This window comes from Rhineura floridana, chromosome 11, assembly GCF_030035675.1.
Source record: "Rhineura floridana isolate rRhiFlo1 chromosome 11, rRhiFlo1.hap2, whole genome shotgun sequence".
Taxonomy (NCBI): Eukaryota; Metazoa; Chordata; class Lepidosauria; order Squamata; family Rhineuridae; genus Rhineura; species Rhineura floridana.
The window spans coordinates 20,028,140-20,055,533 of NC_084490.1; the positions used below are offsets into that span (position 1 = coordinate 20,028,140).

General features: G+C 43.2%; 1 protein-coding gene across 9 annotated transcripts in view; it reads left to right on the top strand.

Moving 5' to 3' along the window:
• The window catches only part of ODAD1 (outer dynein arm docking complex subunit 1), a 36,423-nt gene extending 9,867 nt beyond the window's left edge, over window positions 1–26,556 (top strand). For all 9 annotated transcript variants that reach the window (XM_061588742.1, XM_061588737.1, XM_061588746.1 and 6 more), the window contains 13 exons: window positions 2,024–2,123; window positions 4,375–4,564; window positions 5,023–5,145; window positions 5,232–5,345; window positions 8,178–8,245; window positions 9,880–10,067; window positions 16,776–16,901; window positions 17,098–17,180; window positions 18,969–19,137; window positions 21,754–21,917; window positions 22,309–22,412; window positions 23,008–23,086; window positions 25,037–26,556. In XM_061588742.1, the coding sequence (XP_061444726.1) occupies window positions 2,024–2,123; window positions 4,375–4,564; window positions 5,023–5,145; window positions 5,232–5,345; window positions 8,178–8,245; window positions 9,880–10,067; window positions 16,776–16,901; window positions 17,098–17,180; window positions 18,969–19,137; window positions 21,754–21,917; window positions 22,309–22,412; window positions 23,008–23,086; window positions 25,037–25,144 (1,616 nt within the window). In that variant the 3' untranslated portion in view covers window positions 25,145–26,556. The remainder of the gene's footprint in view (window positions 1–2,023; window positions 2,124–4,374; window positions 4,565–5,022; window positions 5,146–5,231; window positions 5,346–8,177; window positions 8,246–9,879; window positions 10,068–16,775; window positions 16,902–17,097; window positions 17,181–18,968; window positions 19,138–21,753; window positions 21,918–22,308; window positions 22,413–23,007; window positions 23,087–25,036) is intronic.
• The last annotated feature ends 838 nt before the right edge of the window (window positions 26,557–27,394 follow it).

The window sequence follows — 27,394 nt, forward strand, 5'->3', positions numbered from 1 at the left end:
ATGGAGGTTCCGTTTATCAATCCTGGCTAATAGATTTGGTGAAGGCCTGCCTTAGTTTTGCTTGGCTAACTGGAATATTGCTTCCTTCAAGGTGATTGATATGGGGGGAAATCCAAAGTGTTCTTACCCTTCTCATAGTGTTTCGGCTTCTGCTGCTTTTCCTCACAGGGGGGAAAAGCCTTCATCCTTCCACCCCAAACTTTGGGAAGTGACAGCAGTTAAACTTTTGAAATTTAGGCTTAGTGTAGGCTTCTCTGAATTCCTGCATGTTTTAATGCATTAACATTACATGGATATTCCACTGAGGACAGGGCAAACTTTATTGCGATAAGAGAACTTACCATGGTGCTTCTCAACCTGAACCTCTGCTTATAGGAGGTATTGCTGTGGTCTTGCACCAATCCACGTATGTGGAAAGCCATGAAGCCAACAACAGGAAAGATTGTTGCTGAGAAGGTTTATGCTGGTAGCTAACTCCCTGCAGTGAAATGTGCATGACTAAATCAGACTCTCGCAGAATCCAAGCCCAACTGAAGCAAATTGAATGTATTAGGCCATACTGCAAATATGGCAGGAGGGATGGAGGGAAGGGAAAAAATTAAGCTAAGAGAATCTTTGCTTCTCTGACAGTTGAATCAAATTGGGGGTGAGGGATATTTTTTCAAGCCAAACTAAAATGTTGCCAAGGGAGGTAGCTCTTGAGAGGGAATAGAGAGACAAGAAATAAGGCCTTTGTATCCAAAGAATGAGGCCAAAGAGACGGAACCAGGGCACCTTGGCTTTTTTCCACATGTCTTGGTTAACTTTAAGAACTGCTCTTTGAACCAGGCCTCTTAAGTGAGTATTGGCATTGAAATACAGCAGGGACTAAATTAAAGTAGCTGAGGTACAAATTGTCCAAATCCTGACTAGCGTACGGGGGACACATGTGGGGATGAGTCAGTAGCTGTGTGAGGATCTAGAGAGTGAGTCATTAACTCTGCTGAGGCTGAGCAAAAATGGCAGTCGAGAAGCCAAATTAGAGCCTGTCTGTCACCAAGGACAGGAATCCATAAGACAAGGTGGGTGCAGGGCCATGTAGGTAGAATAAGAGTTCATTCATTCAGTAGCTGTGTGCATTCCTGGTGCTATCAGCACCTGATCATAAATGCAATAATGGCATGAGGAAAGAAAAACAGGCATTGCTACCTCCTTGGCTGTCTCTTCTGTTCCTCAGTCATTCCCACAATCAGTCCCTGACATCTGGGATCAGCAAAGTCTAAAGCACACCACACATCTGGGCTGCCTAGATCAGAAGCGCAAAAGCAGCTCTGCTGATTTCCCCCAAACTGGCCAGGCTCCGAAGACCGAAGGATGGCCTCATCTAGAAAGCTGATAATGGCCAAAGAGGTCTTTGTCTAGGTGGAGGTCACTGACACTTGTGTGTGCATGCGTGTTTGCTTGTTTGGTTTGTTTTTCGTTGGATAATTTCCCTTAGGAAAACAGGCCTTCACATCCATACAATACGTTTAAGGCACTCTTCATACCATGTTAGCAGTCACTGTTCATGACTCTTAAAGAGGCATAAGAGCACCTTAAATGTATAGTGTGGCTTTTGTATTATTGCAGAAACCTGCAAGCCCTGTTTGATCAGAAGTGACCATGGGACAAAAAAAGAGACACCAAAGCCTCTCCAAAAACCTTTTTTTGGCTCTCTTAAAAACAACTCTTTGTCTCATGCTTAACAAAGCTAATTGGAGTTAATTACACAAACGGAATACCATTGGGAGTGATTAACTTGCTCTTGATTGTGCACTTCAGATCTGTGCCGAACACAGCATGGAAGTTCCTTTCTTTTCTGAATTGTTGACCACACTAGTCTCTACCCTAAATTCTTTCTCCAGGTGTGATAGATGTGGCTTTTCATAGGTCCCTACCCTCCAGCCTTCATAAAGAAAGCCATTATTCTGGACTTTCTAACCACCTTTATTTCCTCTGTTTCCCCACAACCTCCTGTTGTTTCACTGGCATTGTGTTCTGCTAGCCGAAAGCGAGTTGGCCAAACTCCAGCGTCAGTTTCGTCTCTTAGAAGGCGACCGTCATGCCTATTCATTGGAATCCCGTGAACTCATTCGCAGACAGAAGTATGTATTAATCTTTCATCCTCGCCAAAATTCTGGCTCCCTGGCAATGTGTCTTAAAGTTTGGGAGGTGGGGGATCCATTTTGTTTTTCCTCATTAACAATAGGAAATTATAGTTTTATTGTCCTCTTATGCTGGAGATAGACATAGGCTGTATATGCACCAGACATTTAAAGTGCATGACTTCCTCAAAAGAATAGTAGGAACTGTAGTTTGTCATGGGTGCTGGGAATTGTAGCTCTGTGAGGGGTAAATTGTCATTAACTAAAATGGAGACAATAGTCAAGAAATGAGAAGAAGGCTAGGACCTGGGAGGGCAGCTATGAGAGAACTAGAAAAGGTCCTCAAATGCAAAGATGTATCACTGAACGACAAAGTCAGGATCATTCAGACCATGGTATTCCTGATTTCTATGTATGGATGTGAAAGTCGGACAGTGAAAAAAGTGGATAAGAGAAAAATCAACTCATCTGAAATGTGGTGTTGGAGGAGAGCTTTGTGCATACCATAGACTGTGAAAAAGAGAAATTGTACACCGCCCAGAGAGCCGTCAGGCTTAGGGCGGTATATAAATGAAAATAAATAAATAAATAAATAAATTTGGGTGTTAGAACAAATTAAACCAGAACTGTCACTAGAAGCTAAAATGATGAAACTGGGTTATCATATTTTGGACACATCATGAGAAGACTTGATTCACTAGAAAAGACAATGCTGGGAAAAACAGAAGGGAGTAGAAAAAGAGGAAGGCCAAACAAGAGATGGATCGATTCCATAAAGGAAGCCACAGACCTGAACTTACAAGATCTGAACAGGGTGGTTCATGACAGATGCTCTTGGAGGTCACTGATTCATAGGGTCGCCATAAGTCGTAGTCGACTTGGAGGCACATAACAACAACGAGGGGTAAACTATAGTTCCCAGCATTCTTTGGGGGGGTGATTTAAATGTATGGTGTGTATGCAGCTCTAGTTATTAAAAGAGTTAAAAGTGGTTTGAGAGAGGCTTAGTTTCTCACAATACATGCATTTAGGTTTTGGAGGCCACAATAAGCCCTGTAAAATCTTTTTTATTGGAGGCAAGAATGAGAGAAGCACACACCAAGAGACGTGACCTCTCTTTCAAGCCATCTTCAAATCTCTTAAGAAAAATCCTGTTGTCTGTCTCCAGCTTTAAACTGCTTTGACTGGACTCACCAGTTCTCACCTTTTAGTTTTCAGCTGCATCACAATTTGATGAGAGTCTGGTGTATAAGCTCACTGAGGGGTAGCATCTCCTAGCCATCTTTCTTGGCACTGAGTTGGGGCCTGGTGTGTGTTCTCTCATCCCTTGCTCTGAAATTCCAAGTTCTGGGTTTGAGGAGAGTCAGAATATTGTACATCCTACTGCGAGGAAATAGCTGTAAATTGAACATTAAGAAATTATCTCTTTTCTTCCCTCCCCCAGCCTCTTGTACTGATGTAGATATTGACATAACACAAGTGCACATAGCAACTGATATGTTCCTAGCAACGCAAGTTTGACAATCAGTCAAACATATGTGGACATGTGTGTGTATATATCAGCTGCCTTTCTTTAACACATGTGGCCATATTCCTCACCCCACAATCTGTCACACACATGTACATGCATGTACACACATTTGATGCTTGCAATTATGTGTGTTTGCACAGTGACATGATTCTAACTCTGTGTGTCCAATCCCATCCTTTAGTTCAATACGTTCCCAGAGAATCTAGGATTCCTTCCTTCCTTCCTGCTCTGGTTTAGACCACTTAACATTACTCATCACCCACATGGCCTTGAAATCCTGGCCTTCTACCCTGACTCTTAATATAATACTCCCTCTCTAGGGAAATCAGAAATTCTTTGTTTCCAACCCCACTTGTTTCTCAGGGACAAAGGCTTTCAAAGACACAACAAATCATCCTAAGACCTGAAAAGAATTGTGCCTTTTTGCATTACTTCCTCAGTTTAAACTGTTCTAGCCTGCTCTCTTTGGAGAGTATACCCTGCTCCACCCACCCTCCCACTGTTAGTGAGATGCATGCTGAGACTCAAATCCCCAGCTCTCCAGTAATTTCTGCAGCTGTGTCCCAAAAGCTCCTCCGAGCTGGCGCTGCCACCAATCCCAACCAAAACTCACCTTCACCGATGCTACTGCCATGATGCTTCCATACGTGCCCATCCAGCTGTGTCTCGCCGTGTCATCCTGCCACCCCTCAGAGCCTCTGACCCCCTTCTCTTGGACAGGGCAGAGATCAAGCGTCTGGAGAAGGAGAACAAAGACCTACTGCACAGGCAAACTGTAGCCGAGGGCCGTGCCAATGCACAGCAGGAGAAAGTCCAAGGTGACACTCTCCGTTCCTTGTTGGGACAGCAGGATGAAGTGAAGCAGCAAATAATCCAAGAGAAAAAACAGATAGCCGAGCTTGATAAAGAGGTATGGAGAAGAGTCCTAAGGGGCCCAGCATTTCTAGATGTGAAGTGTGGCCTTGGGGGCTAGGACTCTGAGGCATCTGGACAGGGAGTGGAGTATAACTATATATATATATATATATATAAAAAAGCAGATACTAGTGCAAGTAGTGATGTGAAGACCTGAGAGCAGAATGGAAGTATCTAAGAAAATGATGTCCTTTCCCCCACCTGTTTTCCACATTCAGATAAAGAGAAATTGGAAAAAAAGTGGAAGAGAAACTTTAGGAGGGAGAGGAGGACCTAAAATGGGTGGGTGGGGAGGGGTGAAGATCAAATTAGACTCCAGTCCCTAGGACTCTAGGAGCAGATGCATTAGAACAGTGCCAGGATTCTTCAGTCCTATCCCAAATACTGATTTCTCATGTCTTAAGCAGATCATTTCCCACCATATGGTCTTTTTTCCTTCCTTATTGCTGACAGATCCAAAACTGCCAGAAACGTTTGGCTGACCGAAAGCAGGTAACAGGCAGTGGGACCCTCATCCAAGAACAGAAGGCCCACCTGCTGAAGAGGATAGAGACAGTTGAGAATCAGCTTGACAGGGTAAAAATATTTGCAAGTGTCAAGGGTTGCTGAGAGCCAGGATTCCTGGCTGTCTCCAGTTTTTCACTTCACTCTTCTGTTTCCAGGCCTCCTCAGAATTCAATTCCCAGCTCATCATGAATTCACAGCTACGTGAGGATCTAGAAATTCTCCGGGATGGACATGATCGCTTTGAACAGCTTTATAAACATCTAGAGAAGGTACAATCATGCTAGGAGAAAATTGAGGAAAGTTGATGGGATGTAATCAGCTAAGAGAGTCTGAAAGGGATTGGAGTTGTGATATAGACTGATGAAGATTCTGTTACAGAATTCTGGAGTCTGGTTGCTTGGTGATAACTCACACATGGAATGGAAGGATATGATTGGCTGTCAAGGGTGGTATTTGTTGTTGTTGTTATATGCCCTATGTACCAGGGACCTCCAATAGCATCTGTTATAAACCACCCTGTACAGATCTTGTAAGTTCAGGTCTGTGTCTTCCTTTATGGAATCAATCGCATCTCTTGTTTGGCCTTCCTCTTTTTCTACTCCCTTCTGTTTTTCCCAGCATTATTGTCTTTTCTAGTGAATCATGTCTTCTCATTATGTGTCCAAAGTATGATTACCTCAGTTTCATCATTTTAGCTTCTAGTGATAGTTCTGGTTCTAACACCCAATTATTTGACTTTTTCGCAGTCCATGGTATCTGCAAAGCTCTCCTCCAACACCACATTTCAAATGAGTTGATTTTTCTCTTATCCACTTTTTTCACTGTCCAACTTTCACATTCATACTTAATATTGGCGATTAAAACCAATATGAAACCTTATTTATTTATTAATTAAATGTATTCCACCCAAAAACACTAAAAACATGGTAAAACATCTTAAAAACAAAACATCTTTAAAAACATATTAAAACAAAACAACTTTAAAACCATCCTTGTTTAAAAAAAGAAAAACTTTAAAAAAAACATTCAAAACAGTTGAAAAAGCAATTCCAACACAGATGCAGACTGGGATAAGGTCTCTCTTTAGAAGGCTTGTTGAAAGAGGAAGGTCTTCAGTAGGCACTGAAAAGGCAACAGAGATGATGCCTTTCTAATATTAAAGGGGCGTGAATACCAAAGGTTTGATGCCATAACACTACAAGTCCGCTTCCTATGTTATGCAGAATGGAGCTCCAGATAAGATGGTATCTGCAGGAGGCCCTCATCTGCAGGTATGTAAGGGGTGAGACAATCTTTCAGGTATCGTGGTCCCAAGCTGCATAAGGCTTTGTACACCAAAACCAGAACCTTGAACGTGGCCTGGTAGCTAATGGGCAGCCAGTACAATTCTTTCAGTTGGGGGTGACATGTTGGCGATACCCTGCCTCAGTGAGCAGTTGTGCTGCCGAATTTTGTACCAGTTGCAGCTTGCAGGCCAACCTCAAGGGCAACCCCACATAGAGTGCTTTACAGGAATCTAGCCTGGAGGGGGATAAGAAATAGTTGTTAATAATAATAATAAAAAATCATCATCATCACCATAAACCATAAGTATACCATGTTAAATAACCCACACACACAGCAGCAAGATCACCGTAAATATATCCCAACAGCCAATACCTCCAGGGGCCAAAAATTGAACAATCAAATGCCTGTGAGAAAAGGGATGTCTTTGCCTGGCACCAGAAGTAAGTCTTGGTCTTTGGGAGGCGAGTGGTTTATAGTGGGACAGCTCAGAGCCAGGACGACTCATTCCATACATAGAAATCGGGAATACCATGGTCTGAATTATCCTGAAGTGTTCAGTGATACATCTTTGCATTTGAGGACCTTTTCTAGTTCTCCCATAGCTGCCCTCCCCAGTCCTAGCCTCCTTCTGATTTCTTAACTATTGTGTCCATTTTGGTTAATGACTGTGCCGAGGTATTGATAATCCTTGACAAGTTCAATGTCCTTGTTGTCAACTTTAAAGTTACATAAATCTTCTGTTGTCATTACTTTAGTCTTCTTGAATTTCAGCTGTAGTCCTGCTTTTGTGCTTTCTTCATTAACTTTCATCAGCATTCGTTTCAAATCATTACTGGTTTCTGCTAGTGGTATGGTATTGTCTGCATATCTTAAATTATTGATATTTCTCCTTCCAGTATTCACACCTCCTTCATCTTGGTCCAATCCCACGTTCCATATGATATGTTATGTGTGTAGATTAAACAAATAGGGTGAAAAGGACACCCCTGTCTCACACTCTTTCAGATTGGGATCCAATTGGTTTCTCCATATTCTGTCCCTACAGCAGCATGCTGTGGCACCCCCATTTCTTTTAAAGCATTCCATAGCTTTTCATGATCATTTTACACAGCCAAAGGCTTTGCTGTAATCTATAAAGCACAGGATAATTTCCTTCTGAAATTCCTTGGTCCGTTCCATTATCCAACGTATGTTTGCGATATGATCTCTAAACCCAGCTTGGACAAGGGTGGTATTAAAATTCAACAATTTTTATTGAATGAGAAAGAATCATGAACCCAAAGAATGCATTTTGGAAAGCGATTTTTCTTATCAAACCGTGAACTGGAAACACAACAAAAAATTATAAAGCCCTCTGCTTTATTCCTAACCCATGAAACTCAAGAATGTCTGATTCTTGGGTTTAATAGGACAGATCTGAAGGTCAGTTCAGGAGACCACGTTAACACTATAGATTCATGTGGAGTTGGGAGGAAAAGAGGTGGGAAGAAAAATCTGTGAATTGATCTTCTGATATGGTGTGGAAGAGTTCTTCAACCTTGGGTCCCCAGATGTTGCTGAACTACAATTTCCATCATCCTTGATCACTGGCTAAGCTGCTTGTAGATATTGGGTGTTCAAGTCCAAAAGCAACTGGAGACCCAAGGTTGAAGAACACTGGTGTGGAAGTCAATGGTTTGGAGAGAAAGGAAGAGCTGTGATTGGGTTACAGAAGGGGATAGAACTTTGTAAACAGGATGGTAAGATGGTGTTGCAATGAGGGACTGAATCTGAAAGTGGCTTCTCTGTCTCTCTCTCTCTCTCTCTCTCTCTAGGAGCTGCTGGATACTCGTAAAGCCATTGGAGCCATTATCACCACATCCTCTGCAGCCTATGATGCAAGGTTGGGGGAAGTACTAATGTATGGGGGGGCAACTGCACCTGCTGAAACCTCACTCATTATCATACCCTGGTTATTGATTGCTCCTCAGCTGTCCTACTGTCTTCTCCCATTAATGTGTTGTGACAGCTTAATAAGTCTTAACCTGACCTTAGCTGTGGCCTCTAATATCAAAGGCAGGGCTACATACCCACTCCACTAAAAGAATGACAGTTTTGCTTCAAGGTAACAGAAATTCTGTGCCAAGAAAAGCAGGATTCTGCAATATGTATAGGAAGAAAATAGGAAGCTGCCCTATATTGAGTCAGACCATTGGTCCATCTAGCTCAGTACTGTCTGTGCTGACTGGCAATGGCTCTCTAGGGTTCCGGATGGGAGTTGCTCTACCAGCTCTGCCTGGAGATGCTGGAGATTAAATCTGGAACCTTTTTCATGTAAAGCAAGTGTTCTACCACTGAACTATGGAAAGTCCCGTATAAACGTATGGAAGCTTCTTGTATTTATGCTTAATTTTGCATTGTTACATTTGCGGATGGTGGGCAGGGGCAAGGAGCTGTGCATAGCACTGAAGCTTACTCCTAAAATCCCAAATCTCTCTGGTTTCAAAAAGTTCTCCAGTCATTACTCACAGACTTTTAAGCCTCTCTCTGCAAACACAAGGACTAGCAACTTGTTTTAAATATTCCCTCAGGGTGCTCAATTTTTGCCCAATCAAACGCTGTCTTAGCAGTATATCCAAACTGGGCATCATGGTTTGTTTCACTCCAAACAAGCCATGATGTGAAGTCAAGATTGTGGTTTGTTGCTGCCGCTCGCAAGATGAAAGGAGCAAAGCAAGAGTGATCTCTGCATTGACGGTAAACCATTAATGGTTCACCATAGTTCACTGTGACATGTGAACTGTAACTTCACCCTGAATTACAGAACACTCACAGGGGTTCCAAAAAGGGATCTGGCATAATAGATCAGTGCAGTAGGGGTTAGGAATCTGAATTTCTAGATTTTCTAGAAGGGGAATGGGTTTTAGTTTGACTTGAACACTGGGAATCTAGTTTCACAGTGGGGAAGCGTGGGCCACTAGCTTTGGCAGTAGCTAGCACAGTACTTTCTACTCCTAGTTTTTCCTCAGTTCTGCCACTCAAAAGCCTTTTAACTGGAGACAGAGATGGGGATCAAACCTGTGACTTTCTGGATGCAAAGCATGTGCTCTGCCGCTGAGCTGTGGCTCTTCCCCATATGAATTCCCACTGGATTGAACCAGAGAGACCATCCATCCATTGTAACACAGTGAACTGTCTGTCCTGACTTGCAGCAGCCCCCCAGCGTCATCGGCTGAAGTCTTTTCCAGCCTTTCTACCTGAGATCCTGTAATTGGAGATGGTTGTAATTGAAATTGGCATGCAAAGTATGTTTTCTGCCCAATGAACTGTGGCATCCCTCCTAAATGGTGAGGTGAAATCTGTACCAAGGACTTCCTGCCCACAACGTGCAATCTTCATCACTATGCTAGATTTCAGGGTGGTGGTGGGATGTGAATAGTGTCGGTTAGAGCATGAAGAAAAGTTGGAAACTGGGATTCCTGGTGTTTTCTGCCCCATATGCAAATCTTTCCCTGTTTTCCACTGGGGTAAATATAGGGATGAGGCACAAACCCGCCTAGGCCAGCTGCAGGAGAAGGCAAAGAAGGATATAGGGCAGTATGAATCCGAGATGAAAGAATTATGCCGCCTCCTAGAGAATGATCGCCGCATGAGTGAGTTCATTTCCATCAAGCTGCAGGAGAGGATGTTGACTGAGGAGGCGTTGAAGGCCAAGAAAAAGAAAGGTAGTGGTGCATGTGTGTATGTGTTGGGATTATTACCAGGAGACGTTAGTCATTTATATAATCATCACCATATATATATATATATATATAAAATGGTCTTATGGTGACATAGAATGTGGTACAGTACAAGTAGAAAATGCACAATTATTCAGTTGGCCTCAGAGTCTAGAAGAACCAATTTCCAGCTCCGGCTGGTTCACCAGCTCCAATCCCTTTTGGACAGAGATGATGTGGCCATTGTACTCCATGCTCTGGTAACTTCCAAACTGAATTATTGCAACACGTTCTAGTTGGGGCTGCCCTTGAAGATGATTTGAAAACTTCAACTGGTCCAAAATACTGTGTGCAGATTGCTGTCTAGGGGTCCGTTTAGAACTTGCATGACCCAGTTTGTTTCCAGGCTCAAATCAAGGTGCTCACAGTAGCGTTTCTGAAAGATCGCTTCCTTTCCGACAGACCGTCTCAGGTATTAAAATTGTCAGACGGAATCCTCTTGGTAGTTCCAGTGCCCTCAGAAGTTTGGAGAGAAGTTTGTGCAGCCCCTAAACAGTTTTAGGCAAATGCTGAAGACCTGGCCTCTTTACCCTTGCCTTTGATACTTGAGATGTATATTTTTAGGACCCAAGCTTATTTTGTGATTTTAGGTTGTTTTTAAATGTTTTTAATGCCATATTTCAACATTGTTGTAACCTGCTCTGGGACCTCTGGGTGAAGGGTGGGTAACTGATGATGATGATAACAATAATAATCTATGAAATTCCCACAGAGGTGTATCTGGCACCTTCATCATGTAGTTTTTGTCCGATGTTGAAGACGCACCTCTTTGCCCTGGCCTCTGCCACCTGAGATATATATTTTAGGACCCCTCCCCCTGTTCTCTTGATTGTAATCTGTTTTAACTGTTTTTAATATTGCCGATTGTTGTAACCCACTCTGAAACCTTATTTATTTATTAAATTTATATCCAACCGAAAAACACTAAAAACATGGTAAAACATCTTAAAAACAAAACATCTTTAAAACCATCCTTGTTTAAAAAAAGAAAAACTTTAAAAAAAACATTCAAAACAGTTGAAAAAGCAATTCCAACACAGATGCAGACTGGGATAAGGTCTCTCTTTAGAAGGCTTGTTGAAAGAGGAAGGTCTTCAGTAGGCACTGAAAAGGCAACAGAGATGATGCCTTTCTAATATTAAAGGGGCGTGAATACCAAAGGTTTGATGCCATAACACTACAAGTCCGCTTCCTATGTTATGCAGAATGGAGCTCCAGATAAGATGGTATCTGCAGGAGGCCCTCATCTGCAGGTATGTAAGGGGTGAGACAATCTTTCAGGTATCGTGGTCCCAAGCTGCATAAGGCTTTGTACACCAAAACCAGAACCTTGAACGTGGCCTGGTAGCTAATGGGCAGCCAGTACAATTCTTTCAGTTGGGGGTGACATGTTGGCGATACCCTGCCTCAGTGAGCAGTTGTGTTGCCGAATTTTGTACCAGTTGCAGCTTGCAGGCCAACCTCAAGGGCAACCCCACATAGAGTGCTTTACAGGAATCTAGCCTGGAGGGGGATAAGAAATAGTTGTTAATAATAATAATAATAACAATAAATCATAAACCATAAGTATGCCATATTAAATTCCCCACACGCATAAGTATACCATGTTAAATAACCCACACACACAGCAGCAAGATCACCGTAAAAATATCCCAACAGCCAATACCACCAGGGGCCAGAAATTGAACAATCAAATGCCTGTGAGAAAAGGGATGTCTTTGCCTGGCACCAGAAGTAAGTCTTGGTCTTTGGGAGGCGAGTGGTTTATAGTGGGACAGCTTCAGAGCCAGGACGGCTCATTCCATACATAGAGATCAGGAATACCATGGTCTGAATTATCCTGAAGTGTTCAGTGATACATCTTTGCATTTGAGGACCTTTTCTAGTTCTCCCATAGCTGCCCTCCCCAGGCCTAGCCTCCTTCTGATTTCTTGACTATTGTGTCCATTTTGGTTAATGACTGTGCCAAGGTATTGATAATCCTTGACAAGTTCAATGTCCTTGTTGTCAACTTTAAAGTTACATAAATCTTCTGTTATAATTACTTTAGACATTCAGCTGTAGTCCTGCTTTTGTGCTTTCCTCTTTAACTTTCATCAGCATTTGTTTCAAATCATTACTGGTTTCTGCTAGTGGTATGGTATCGTCTGCATATCTTAAATTATTGATATTTCTCCCTCCAATTTTCACACCTCCTTCATCTTGGTCCAATCCTGCTTTCTGTATGATATGTTCTGTGTGTAGATTAAACAGATAGGGTGATAAAATGCACCCCGTCTCACAGCCTTTCCAATTGGGAACCAATCAGTTTCTCCATATTCTGTCCTTACAGTAGCCTCTTGTCCAGAGTATAGGTTGTGCACCAGGACAATCAGATGCTGTGGCACCCCATTTCTTTAAAAGCATTCCATTCAATCAAATACTTTATTGCTTCTAGCCATTGGCCATCGCAAAACACATTTAAAAACACAACAGTAAAATTTGTACAATAAAATGCAATATGTTCTGTCTTGGGAAATCATGGCTGCTCAGCTTTGTTTGTATTGTCTTTCACTATTTGGGCTCTTAATCTCTTCGCTGCCATGGCAAAGTTTGTAACCACAATGGTCACCTCCTTAAAATTGTCGGCCAATAGGTCAGTAAGTATAAATTCCTGTACTAGGCCCTCTCTAGGTTTTAGGAAGGGATCTAAAAATTTATGTCTCGGGGAATTGTAGAGAGGACAATAGAGCATGTAATGGGGGAGGGTCCTCAATCATATTATTCCCGCATATACAGAAACATTGGTTTCTTGGCACTCCCTTATACCTTCCCTCTAAAACTGCTGAGGGCATTGTCTGAAACCTTATTTCTGTAAATGCTCTGCGTTTCTGTGGACAGGAAAGGGTGGAAAAATAAGCGGCAGGAGTGTGGTTTATTTTGAAGAGCGAGAACCAGGTCGAAAACTGGGAACTCGACACTCGGAGTCTATCTTGAGACTCATCAAAATTGAGTACCCAGTTGTTCAGCTCTTTTGGGGTGAATAATTTAAGATCATAAGGTGCTAGATTGTAATGCTCAATTAAGAGTTTTGTAGATTGCGCCCACCCCCCTTTTTGAATTTGTTCCTGCCAGCAACCTTTGACTAATGCGGAATCGTCCAATAATAGGATTTTCCTCCAGAATCTTAATGCTGCCAAGTCGATTTTTGCAGTTAATGAGTGGATTCCCACTTCCGTCCTTACATGTGCTGAAGGGGAGCTGCGTGGGAGGCCCAGAATCTGTTTTAGAAAAGAGTTTTGTAAAGGCTCTACAGTGCGTTTGAGGGCATGTCCCCACAATTCTGCCCCATATAGTAATTTGGGAATTACTGCAGTTCTATATATTTTTAGGAGGGGAAGGATTAATTGGCCTCCTCTCGTATAATAGAACCTTTTTAATTGGCCAAATGTTTTAGCACTGGTTAGTTTGATGGCTTCCTCTTGCGCTTTCCAGGTGAGTGTATTTGTAAAGACTATGCCGAGATACTTGAAGGACTTCACTTGTTCAAGTCTGCGTCCATTTAAAATCCAAGTGTTTTTTGTCCTCCTGTATCTACCGCAAACCATGATTTTTGATTTTGCCTGGTTTACTTGGAGGTGGTGGGTTTGACAATATTCTTCCAAACCGAGGAGTAATCTTTTTATACCTATTTTGTTCATGGACATTAAAACCAGGTCATCCGCATATAATAGTACTGAAATTTTTTGGGAACCTACAGCGGAGGGAAAGAACTTGGGTGCGGACAGTGCAGGAATTATGTCATTTATAAAAAAATTAAAAAGGAATGGCGCCAATATGCACCCTTGTTTCACCCCTTTCATTATAGGGATGCTACAGGATAAGGCGCCATTCCTTCCTAAACGAATTCTTGCCACATTGGATTGGTGTAGAGATTTTATGAGCCACACCAATCTCTTGTCTGCATTTGAACGGTCCAACTTTTGCCACAGAATCGCCCTATCCACCGAATCAAAAGCTGCCGCAAAATCTATGAAGGCAATATAGAGTGATACATTCTGCCCTTATACGGCCTCGTTTATTAGGTGTTGTAGAATAAATGCTTGTTCCATAGTTTTTCATGATCTACACAGTCAAAGGCTTTGCTGTAATCTATAAAGCACAGGATGATTTCCTTCTGAAATTCCTTGGTCCGTTCCATTATCCAATGTATGTTTGCAATATGATCTTTGGTACCTCTTCCTTTTCTAAATCCAGCTTGGACGTCTGGCATTTCTCGCTCCATATATGGTAACAGCCTTTGTTGTAGAATCTTGAGCATTACTTTACTTGCATGGGTTATTAAGGCAATAGTTCGATTACTGCATTCCCTGGAATCCCCTTTCTTTGGAATTGGGATGTATATTGAATGCTTCCAATCTGTGGGCCATTGTTTTCCATATTTGTTGACAAATTTTTGTCAAACTTTGGACAGATTCAGTCTCAATAGCTTGTAGCAACTCTATCGGTATGCCATCTATTCCTGGTGATTTGCTTCTTCCAAGTATTTTAAGAGCAGCTTTCACCTCACATTCTAAAATGTCTGGTTCTTCATCATACAGTTCCTCCATGAATGAATCTGTTATCCTTGCATCTCTTTTATGGAGTTCTTCAGTGTATTGCTTCCATCTTCCTTTTGTTTTATCTTGGTGAGTCAGTATGTTCCCCTGTTGATTATTCAACATCTCTACCCTTGGTTTAAATTTCCCTACAATTTCTCTAATCTTTTGGAATAGGGCTCTTGTTCTACCCTTTTTGTTGTCCTCTTCTATTTCTTTACAATAACTATTATAATAGTTCTCTTTGTCCCTACGTACTAGTTGCTGTATTGTTTCATTTAGGGTTCTAACCGTGGTACTAGGTACCGCTAATAAGCTTTAATCAACTTTTATATTCAGACTAAGGGTGGCTGAAGAGTCGGAGCCCAATTAAAACATTTTCATAAATTATCATGTGAGTTTGGGTGGATTAATCTATTTATTTTAAATGTGCATGTGAGTAAAACAATATTTCTAAAGCAGTAAGCACACTTCCTTTGTTTTTTATAGATAACATACACATCTTAGTGTGGTAGCTAGTACGTAGCCAGTGCAATTCTTTCAGCAGCAGGGTGACATGTTGGCGATACCCTGCTCCAATGAGCAGTTGTGCCACTGCATTTTGCACTGCTGCAGCTTTCGGACCAGCCTCAAGGGCAGCCCCACATAAAGTGCATTACAGTAATCTAACCTGAGGTTACCAGTGCATAGACAATGGTGGTCAGGCTATCTGCGGTCCAGAAACAGCCGCAGCTGTCTTACCAGCCAAACTGCTAAAAGGCACTCCTAGCCACTGAGGACACCTGGGCCTCTACCGACAAGGATGGATCCAGGAACACCCCCAGATTATGGACATGCTCTTTCAGAGGGAGTACGACCCCATCCAAAGCAGGCAACTGAGCAATTATCTGAACTCGGGAACCATCAACCCACAGCGTCTTCGTCTTCTTGGGATTCAGACTCAGTTTATTGGCCCTCATCCAGCCCACCACTGAATCCAGGCAGCGGTCCAGAGCTTGCACAGCCTCTCCCAATTCAGATGTTACAGAGAAATAGAGCTGGGTGTTGTCTGTGTACAGTAGGGCCCCGCTTTACGTTTTCCATTTTAAAGGTTATTTTTTCCCTTTTGCAATGTTTTGCACCGTTTTCGCGTCATTTTCACGCAACGCGGCCCATTAATGTCAATGGGGTTCCGCTTTACGGCGGGGGTCTGAAACGGAACCCGCCGTATAAGTGGGGCCCTACTGTACTGCTGACACCTTGCCCCAAATCTCCTGATGACCACTCCCAAGGGCTTCACATAGATGTTAGACAGCATTGGGGACAAGATAGTACCCTGTGGCACCCCACAGTACAACTGCCAGGGGGCCGAAAGACAATCACCCAATGCTATTCTCGGAAAATGATTCTGGAAATAGGATCGGAACAACTGTAAAACAGTGCCTCTGATACTCATCTCACCAAGTCGGCCCAGAAGGATACCATGGTTAATGATATCAAAAGCCACTGAGAGATCAAGTAAGAATAACAAGGTCTCACTCCCCCTGTCCTTCTCCCGATAAAGGTCATCCATCAGGGCGACCAAGGCCAATATAGTCCCATAACCAGGCCTGAACCCAGACTGGAATGGGTGAAGATAATCTGTTTCATCCAAGAGTACTTGCAATTGCTGTGCCACAATCCTCTCAATCACCTTCCCTTTTCCTCAGCTGGAAAGAAACCAGAGCACAGGCTTAGTGTTACATGCAAACCAGCACTGGTGGTTTGTTCCTCACAAAACAAACTGTTAAAAAGCATTAACCTTCCTCTTGTGGTTTGTTTGGAGAGAAACAAGCCATGAGCTGCTGGTTTGCACGCCACATCTTGGCTCCTTTTGTGGTTTATAATAAATTGAAATGTTGCAGCTTTTGTGAAGAGTGATTAAAAAGATGAGTGACCTTCCCACTCTTTAATGCATGTTTATGGCTGTTGAGATAGTGATTCAAATTACTTTTGAGCTTAAAAGCAGGAGGTTGGGGGAGTAGCATAGGAAAGGGGTCTAGGTAGCATGAGGTGACCCTAGGAAGTGTGGCTCCTAGATTCTCTTGTCTCCAATCAGAGGAAGAGTCCAAACGGAAAGACCCTGAGGAGGAGATGCTTGAATCTTTCCACTCCACCTTGGATCAAGTCCTGGAGCTCACTGACTCACCAACCTTGGATGTCGCATTGGATAAATACGTTCAAGGTAATGTGCATGGCAGGGGGCTGCTATGGGGAAGGGATAATTTTCCTCTAGAAAACGCCTGGGTCTGTTTGGCTCAGAGGCCTTTCTGGGGCCTTTCCTTCCAGAGGTGTCCTTGAACCACTTTTGGGTACTGTCTGGTTCAGGCAGCAGGATGTGAATCAAAATCTGCTGATGATGTTTTCTCTTCCCACCTTAGGGGAGGAACGGAACTTTGCTCAGTTCAACTACGTCAATGAGCAAAACAATCAGAAGGAGCAACTTTGGGAACAAATCAATGAGGTGAGCAAGGAGGGTCAGACAGTCTTTGTCTCTCCCCCCTTTACTTTATTGTAGAATTGGTGCTGTGCATGCATGCAAATCTTTTGCAGTGTGCACACAGTGTTGTTCTCATCAAAATGCCAACCCTCCATTTAACCCAGATTTCCTCTTACCATCCAGTAAGTAAAAATAATGTGTTATACATCTGTACTGACTGCTGGTGTGGAAATGCCTTAGTGCTTTTTTTGGGGGGGGGGGTATATGTGGTGACATTTTGGTGGGTCGCTTCTGTTGCCACACACACACTTCTGTTTGCTCCTCAGCCGAACACAACTTAGCCATTTTGTTTCTGGTGGCATAAGAGGACTATTCCTTGCTTGATATCAATAAATTAGCTGCTGTTTGCCACAGCCATGGCTGTTCTTCTGGCTGGCCAGTGGGGTCTTGGTGGGAGCCACGGACCCCACTAGCGGCTGTGCGGCCTGGCAGCCATCCAACTCTAGTTCCTTCCTCTAATGACTGGCCAAGGGACCTCCTCACCAGGACACCTGGCAGTAGGTGGTATATATATATATTTAAATACAGTGGTCTTGGGCAAGAGCAATCTAGCACAAGACCTCTTGTTCAATGTTTTTAAGAGGCTGATGTATACACTGCAGCTGCCTTTTCACAACAAGCTTTGCGCTGGGCTGTGCATGGGAAACCGGATTGTTGGAGGAAGGCAGCCAGAGTTAACCCAGCCTGGCTTCAGCTGGTAAGGAGCCTTGAGCGCTTTGGCGTTCTTTATGAAATTAAAGTGCAGCTGCTGCCTGTATTCTCTGGTCCTTTATGATAAGTGGAACCCTCCCCCTTAAACGCACAGCCTTCCATTGTGAAACATGCTTGTAACATTTTCTCTTGTGCACTTTCTGTGATTCCCCCCCTTTTTTTTAATCAAACATTGTGCATGCAAAGGACAGAAATATCTGCACATATGCCCAACACGTGGAAAAGGGGAATGGAGGGCATGAAAAGGGTGATATGAAGTAGAAAGGTAGGCCCAGATATATTCCATCGAGCTCCACTCTCTAGCGTGGATGGCAAGTGGTGGACGAGTGATGAATATCCATGGCTGAGAAGGAAAACGGTATGACAGTCATGCACACAGAAAGGAAGACAACTGGCTTGTGAGACCTTTGTATGGACATGGCCTACGCTGGTATATGGCAAATCATAGATTTCATGTAAAAACAAAACCTTGTGTTTCTACCCCTTAAGGCTGTGAGGGGTAAGCTATGTAGCATACCCCTGATGAAATCAGTGGGAGAGCTGAGATGGGCTTCCAGTGGTCATGAGGTGCATGTTTCCATCCCTTAACCTACCTCCTGATCATGATTCCGATTTTAATACTTCTCCCTCCTTGGCCAATTCTCTGACTTTTTGCAGCTGTGGCCAAACAGGGATTCCTGCCACTTCCTGCTGAAGGAGGCTGAAATTGGCTTCCTGGTTCCCAGTTTTTTATTCAGGTGAAGAAACTCCTTGAATCGGGGATTATAGTTTGCTCACCTCTGCTTCCCTCAGCCCAAAAGCTACACCAAATCGCATATATCCACCATCAGGGTTGTGTCCCTTTCAAGGCGTCGTAGCCATCATGTCAGTGTTAATTTTTGCACAAGGTGCTTTCTAGGATGATTTCTGCACTACCACCCTTACCCTCCAGGTATACACATTCCTTGCAAGTTCACCTTTTTTTTTTTTTTTTGCTGACCTCCTGCAACAGTACAAAGAATGACACTCTGCTTTCCCCATCTTGTTCCTCCACCCTTCCAGCTCTGCCGCGAGATAGAGGAAGTACGGAAGCAGGATGCCCAGAAGGACACAGAGCAGCTGTCACGGCTAAAGGAGGTTGAAGCTCAGCAGGAGGCAGCTGTGAAAGAGGCAAACCAGACCGAGCTGATGCTGAAGCGCCTCTGCAAGATTTGGGAGCAGCTCAAAAATGGTAAGCAAGGGGATGGGGATGGTTTCCCACCTGTGGCAGCACCATCGTACGAATCTGGATCACTGGGAAGGGAGGGCCGTGGACATCTTCTGAAGCTTTCCTCTGCAACCGTGAGATCTTGGGACTTGTTTTTGTCTTTACAATGAAAATTCAGATCCTTGGGATTTCACAGTCCATGTCAGATGTTGAGCTCCCACAGCAAGGTTCCAGGTGTGTTAGAATTGGCCATTGCATCTGTGTACTATGCAAGCGTTATGCAGATTGGGGGGTGGCAGTGGGAGGTTTCACTGGTCATGAGCACTGCTTGCTCACAGTGAACACTACTGCCCTGCACCGTGTCCTGGTATGTTCAGTACCTTAACAAAGAAAAGTGGTGGCGGTGGTGATTACTTGGCAGTAGTGGCTCCTGGAGCTGGGACAATGGTGAGGGAAGAGGGAAAGAAGAGGATCTGGTTTGGAGAGGGTAGACATGGGCCTGACATAGTCAGTGGACTTTCCCTTGAGGCCAACAGACAGCTGATCACAGAGACTAGCACAGATCCTGGATGCAAGGTCTATGGGTAGAGACACACTCACTGTTCTGCTGGTTCCAGTGTTTCTCTGCCTCTCTTCTGAAGACAAGAGCAGAGGATGCTAGTCAAACCTCACCCCTTTTTACGGTAAAACCTGGTCTGTAAACACACTAGTTGCCAAACCAAAGCGTTTCCATTAGCCACACCTGGAGGGGGAACGGGTTGATCTGCCAATCAGTTGCAAAATCTCTTTGAAGCTGAATTTTAAAAAACTGCACTCAAGCTGCTCCCACCAGGTTTTACAGTAAAAGGGGGCAGGGTTTGACTAGCGTCATGTGCCTTTGTCTTCAGAAGAAAGAGGTGGAGACAATCTGGAACCGGCACAACAGTGAGTGTGTTTCTACCCCTGGTGGGGGCAGTTTTTTTAAAAAAATTCAGCTTTAAACAGATTTCACAGCTGATTGGCAGATCAACCCATTCCCCCTCCAGGTGTGGTCAATGGAAATGCTTTGATCTGGTGATTAGCATGAGTTTACACCTGAGATTACAGCCTGAGTGTAGATAGAGGCTTCCAATCCTCAGCAGAAGGATAAGGTTAAGGAGAGGGGTCTGAAGGGCAAAGTGGCAGAGAGAGAGAGGAAATCTTTTCTCAAAATGGGGAAACCCTGTGGAATTAATTGGCAGTAGGTTTGGACACAGAAAGGAAGTCTCTTATGTTTTTTTTAATACAATATCTAATTAGAGCTGGAGACAGACTGCAGCATTTAAGAAAGCTGAGTGATTTTAAGAAGCTTTGTTCTCTCTGATGTACCCCTCTTTCAAACTGCCTTCAGCTTTCTAGGAAAACAGACAAAACTGTCACCTGACTCCCATCCTGTCTCCTGGAATTCAGAGTCACAAGATGGGCTGATGGCTGGGAAAGTACAGAACATATAGGGCAAATCTGCCTTTAAAAAGCCAGGGCGTGAGTGAGTGGTATCTTCTACTTTACTCTGCCCGCAAGTGTGTGGCTAAAGAAGCCTGGATTCAGTGTCAATCATAGCTTCCTGTAGGGATGTCAAGAGAATTCATACGGAAATGGGAGCAGAAATTGCCAATGTTCGCTTATTTGTCCCATATCCAGAACAGAAATCAATCCAGCGAATGCAATCAGTATTCACTGTTGTTTTCAGTCCACAGACAATATGTAATTCATGACGTGCTCCCCCATATGCATTCTGTTTCCTTTGCATTGAAATGAATAGTGTGAAATAATATAATGATAATAATGTAATGAATAATGTTAAGTTTCACTACATCGGACAGTGAGATGAATTACATAGTTTTTGTTGGAAGCTGAACTGCAGCAAAATGGAAACAGCGTTACATGTGATAAATGTGGGTTGGAATGGAAATCAATGCCTTCTTACATCCCTAGCTTCCCATTGTGTGCAAACCTGGAAACTATGGTCACTGGCTTACAAACAAGCCAGGATATTAAGCCATGGTTTAAAGTTGGTATAATATCCTGGTTTGTTTGTAAACAATTAACCTTAGTTTTTGGGTTTGCACGTAATATGCATCTAAATAGCTGGATCCTGGCTTGTGCAGCTTGCTGCTTGCTGGACTGAGCAAAGTGGCTGCCACGGAGCTGCCTCTCACCTACACACAGCAGCTCACGCATATCCTGTCTTATTAAACCAAGATAAGATCATGCAAACCAGGCCACTTTCTGTCAATAGTTCTTACCTGGGCTGGACCTCTTATAATAGCTCTTATCAGGGCCTTGGGCAGCTGATTTTGGGTTATTTTGAAAGAGCAGCAAAATGGTAATTAATTTATTATTATTGTAATTTTACAGCTGAGGAAAGGCACTAAAGGGTTGTTGCTGTTGTTTTTTGTCTCACGTGCCAAAATAACTTGGCAAGCCTTGAGTACTATGCACCTTGACTTGGGGAAGGGGAACCATTTGCTGCACTGGCCTTGGCTCTTATCCATCAGGATGGACGGAATGTGATCTCAAGACCCCCCCCCCCAGTTCTCTAGACATTAGAAATGACTGGTTATAGTAAGGAGCCTTGTGGGCTGGGATTCATTCATTTTCTTTTCTTTCTTACTCTCACAGAAATCGAGTCTGTCTTCTGGAAACTGCAGTGTGACTACTCAGTACTGGAAAACAGGCTGGGAGGATCGACAACTGCTCGGGATGAGAATGTTGCGATCTACCTGGGCTTGATTGAACAAAAAACCAACGATCTGTTGGCTATGTATTCCTACTCGATCGCTGAGGTATGCAGGGTGGATGGGCGGGAGACAACAAGAAGGGCTGGAGAAGGGGAGGTCAGTTCTCACATTTCCAGAAGCTTCAAGCATAATGTTGCTTTTGCTTTACCTGCCTCATTTCCAATATCCTAATGCTATTTCATTTTTAATTTCATCAAATACATTTCTGCAATTATGAGGGTTAGAAACTTTTTTAAAAAATTGAAAGCCAAAATTCTCATAATAACTGCACCCAATAACGTCATTTAGACTTGACTGATCTAATAGAAAGGACTGGTTATTCTGGATTAATAGATTGGGCAGAGTAGTTAACCTCAGGCTGTTTTATTTTAAATCTAGAGGCAGGAGAAACTATCAGTTTTTTTCTCCAAACTCTAAATTCTGTCTCTTTTCTCAGGAACAAGATCAGCCATATGACACTGTGGAGACGGCACAATTTCTTCTGGGGCAGAAACCTGAGGTTCAGCCACACCCAATCAACATTCGGCCACCCACTACTGGGTAAGAAGAGCTGCTGCCCTGCGCCCACATGAATCTCCCTATATGTTTAAGATCTTCTATACCAGCTTTTGCCAATCTGGTGTCCTCCAGCTATTTTGGACTACAACTCCCATCAGCCCCAGCCAGCCAGCCAGCCAAACAAATTGGAGCAAATGTTGACTAAAGACCAGAATGCTGAATAGAGCCTGGTCTGGAGGAGCCCTGTGTCAACAGGAGAAATTTGCTTTTCAAAAGACTAGTTTGTCGTGCTTAGTGCCTCTTTTTTCACAATTTTAGGCTGTCAACACATTAGTTGCCAGATCCAAGTGTTTCCATTAGCCACAGCTGGAGGGGGAACGGGGTTGATCTGCCGATCAGTTGCGAAATCTCTTTGAAGCTGAATTTTTTAAAAATGCACTCCCACCAGGTTTTACAGGGCAGGGACCTGTCAGCTTACACTTTGTATATGCAGTGCAGATAGATGATGCTGTACAGATGATGATGATACAGCAACAAAAGCATTATGTGCCCCCTCTTTCACCAAAGAGAGGTGGATATGCACTGGAACCGGCAGAACAGTGAGTGTGTTTCTATCCTTATTCTTTTCCTTTTGCAGACCTGGTCATGAGCCAATAGCTGAAGAAGACCAGAGACCCTTAACACAGGCAGAGCTCAAAGAAAAAATCCTGAACGATGTGAGTACAAGGGGCTAGGCAGGATCCTGGGTTCTCTTGAAGGGGTATAGAGCTTATTATTGGCTGAAGGGAGAGATGAAAGCCAGCACCCCTAGTTTCTTTTAAAGACCCAGGTAGAGTCTTCTGAAAGAGCCAGTGTGGTATAGTGGTTAAGGTGTTGGAATACTACCTGGGAGACCAGGGTTCGAATCCCCACACAGCCGTGAAGCTCACTGGGTGACCTTGGGCCAGTCACTGCCTCTCAGCCTCAGAGGAAGGCAATGGTAACCCCTCTCTGAATACCGCTTACCATGAAAACCCTATTGATAGGGTCACCACAAGTTGGAATCGACTTGAAGGCAGTCCACTTATTACGGATATGGTGGCGAGATTTTGTGTGGCGGCCATGGCACGCAGAAAGAGCTTGGCCCAAGCATATTAACACTTGTTGTAACTATTTTGTACCTGAACTGGTAAGTGTTTACAATCTTATTGTTTTAAATTTGCTGGTCTTGTACCGAAATAAACAAATCAATCAAGGCAGTCCATTTCAGAGTCTTCTGAAGCAGGTTGCTTGCTTGCATATTAGTTACACACCTTTTTGTAACCAAAGTGTTTGTGTGTACATCAAGAAGTAATCAGAAAGGTTGTATGATAATTTCCCAGAATTCTCTTCTACTTCATTTTCTACAACTCCCCCGTCTCTTGAAATGAGTGGATTAGGCCCCTGCTCTAAAAACATTTTCATGAAGCACCAGTTTGGGAGTACCACAACACAATCGTCACACAGGAGCACATACTTTCTCTTCCTCCCCATTTGTGACCCCTCCTCATGGCACACTGGTTAGTTTATTTGTCTAAGCCAGTGATTCTCAAACGGTGCGCCCAGGAACACTGGTGCGCCCTAAGAGGTGGCTAGGTGTGCCTCAAATATTATAAAAGTATATTTTAAAAATGAGAAAAAACCCATTTGTATAGGGTAAGCAATAGTTTTCTATAGTTTAAGTTATTTTTATTCATAGTTTAAAATATATTAATATATTTTTAATTTTGTACACGAAGTGCACCAGAAAATGTTTATATGTTTTACAGTGCGCCGCAAACCAAAAAAGTTTGAGAACCACTGGTCTAAGCCAAAAGTCATGGCAAAATGCAAATGTCTGAGCCATAAAACAGACTAGACATGACAAATCCATAGTGCCTTTAAAAGGTAAAACCCAAAGATTGATAGGCAGATATCCTAAAAACAATCAAGAGCATGCTTAGATACAAATGGTCGATGCTGTCTTATAGCAGCATAAGCCAAGGAAGGAACTTTTTCAGTAACATATTTATCCCTTTCTCTGTTGTCCCCTCAGTGTCAAATTTTAGACTGTACGCTCCTTTGGGCAGGGATCTATCCACTTGCACTTTGCATATGCAATGCAGATAAATGATGCACACAAGGCGAGTGGAAGATTCTGCCTCTCATTTTTGAGTTTATCATTGCTTGCATAGGAGAACAACCATGAAAAGGAAAAGCAGCAGGCCCAGGAGGTTCTGGGAGTCAACAGTGCCCCCCCTGCAGGGGTGTGATCCTTGGCAGAGACCCAAGTTGCCGACCCTTGATGCCAACTTCTCATACAGTAACAGTATCATAGAATCATAGAATAGTAGAGTTGGATGGGGCTTATGCCATTGAGTCCAACCCCCTGCTCAGTGCAGGAATTCAACTTAAAGCATACCCGACAGGTGGCTGTCCAGCTGCCTCTTGAATGCCTCCAGTGCTGGAGAGCCCACCACCTCCCTAGCTCATTGGTTCCATTGTTGTACTGCTCTAACAATTAGGAAGTTTTTCCTGATGTTCAGCTGAAATATGTTGATGTCAGGGTCTATAAAACTTCTACCGTTCCTTTTTCACAGATGCAAGAGGCACGTGTTACTAAACTATTGCATAAAAAGTAATGCAGATTTGTCTTCTCCTGCCTCCAGATCCTAAGCAAGGCGGCAGCACTTTCTCTACAGAAAAACACTCAATCCGATATACCAGCTGAGCGTTCTGGATCAAACGCAGCCCAGAAACAGCAACAGGACTCTTGACTGGAGTAGGAATCTTTCTGTGTTTGGTCCTGTCGCATTCCCATGCCATACAAAAGACAGAAGCCATTATTGTCACTGGCAGGGTTGTGTGACGGTGTGGTCCCTGCACTGCTGCCTTTACACCAGTAGCCTCTACAGCCTTGTTCACATTTGGGATGATTGGTATGCCTGGATGTAGCCTTCGGTCTGCCATGGATCCTGGAAGATTGTCCTCCTTCTGGTGAAACTTTCCTCTTCTTGATGGCTCACTTGATCAGGACAGATATGCTATGCTGATGGTACATTAACACACGGTACACCATATTAACAAAGCACTTCACTTCCATATTGCCCATTTGCTTAAATTCTCCTTAATTTGACTCCAGATCCTCTTGCAAAGAGAGAACGTCTTTTTAAAAAACCCAGCTTTGCCTATTGTAATGATATATTGGCCTGCAACCTCTCCTGTAAAGGAATCTATTCCTTGGGTCTCCAGTTTAGTGAGCTGGTTGCCTTCTGGAGCAAAAGTGCCCAGCTTCTTTCCCTAAAAAGGCCTTGCATTGGACAGTAGGTGACTGAAACTCACGCTGTTCCCCTAGGAGCCATCTTGTGGCAGAAAAACAGCATGTTAGGTTCCTCATGCAAGATTTGCCAGTGTCTAGTGAAGTCTGATTCGCTCTTAGACAAAGTGGTTGAGGCCCAAGAAGGGTAAAGCATCTGGTCTGCTGTGTGAGAGGGAATGGGGTGTGTTCAAAGCACTTCTTGGCCACATGTTTTAACGAGTGGTTTTTTTAAAAAAACCAAACCACCTAGCATGTTCCTCAGAAACCACATGGGTCTCTAATATGAGACTGTGTCAGTTCCACACAGCACCACTGCTAAACTGGTTTCGTGAGTGTATATGTGAGAGTTTTGAAGATGACATGTGAGCATGTACATGAAATTCTATTTTTTACAGTGCATGAGTGAGGAGCAGTTTCCCCCAAGGTGTGGTTTTTTTTTTTTTTAAAATGTTATTTTAGCCTTGATTTTAGCATGAGTGTTTTTATTTTTTAAAAAAACTCAATTATTTCAACAAGGGTGATACCCCCCCCTATTCTCCTCATCCCCAACCTTCCCCTGTAGTGCCTCTAATTTAGTCTTTGTAACAATGTCCCCAGAGAATAACCTTGGGGAATACATTCCTCTCCAAAAGATAATCATCATGGAACAAATCTTGATAGTTTCTCTGAAGGAAAATGGATGCATTATTTTGATCCTGCCATTCCCGTGGGCGTGGAATGTGGGGTGGTGTGTGATGGGGAGGGCATAGAAATGGGGCCTGCTATCAGATGGAGCAACTCATGCATAGTCCCTGTGACAGGTGGGAAAGAAACTATCGCGGTTTTTGATTATCAGTGTAAATCGGAAACTAAATGATTAAAAACATTTAACTGCTGAGACCATGGCTGGCCTTTTTTTTTTATTAGAAGGAGAACTGGGCTCAATGAGGCAGGTTAAATGTGTCTCTGGGTCAGGCCAGAGGTCTATCAACTATCCAAATGTGTAGAAGGGGAGGCATATTCCTTTCTCCCTGAAGTTTGTGGTGGTGGGAGGTAAACAGCAGCAAGATTATGTGATCGTCATGCTTCTGCCTTCAACTTGGTGCTGTACTGGGGCTTATGAAAATATTGCACAAAGGAGAGAGTTTTCTTCCACACTAGCCCTTTTCTCTGGAATTACCATAATTTGTTCATTTGTATATTTATTTTGCTATAAAATAAAATAAAAACAATAATGCAAAGAAACCAGGAATTAAAGGACCCCTTCCTAGTTGCTGGAAAACAGAAGCTGCCTAATAAGGGGCAATTTATCACTAATCTCCTAGCCATGTTGAACAAGAAGTAGCAACCAGGACCTACAAGGAACAAACTCTTCATTAATGTTGCAGGTGACCTTTGCTAAACAGGCCTTACTTGTTGAGAGTACTCATAGGCGATCTTGGCCATGGGAATGTTATTCATATGCTTTGGACTGTAATTCCCATCAAGTGTCAAGGATTATGGGAGTTGTAGTCTAGCAACATCTGAAGGGCACCATGTTGGCTATGCCTACTTTACTGGATAATAAAATACAGTATTAAGTGCTGTACTGGAGCCTCCATTTTAATTTCACTTCCAACCTAATTATAGAAAAGCAGCAGTGCCTCTGTAATTCTCTGGTTCCCAATATGAAAGGGTGTGAGACGGGTGTATTTTATCACCCTGTTTATTTAATCTATACACATATGGT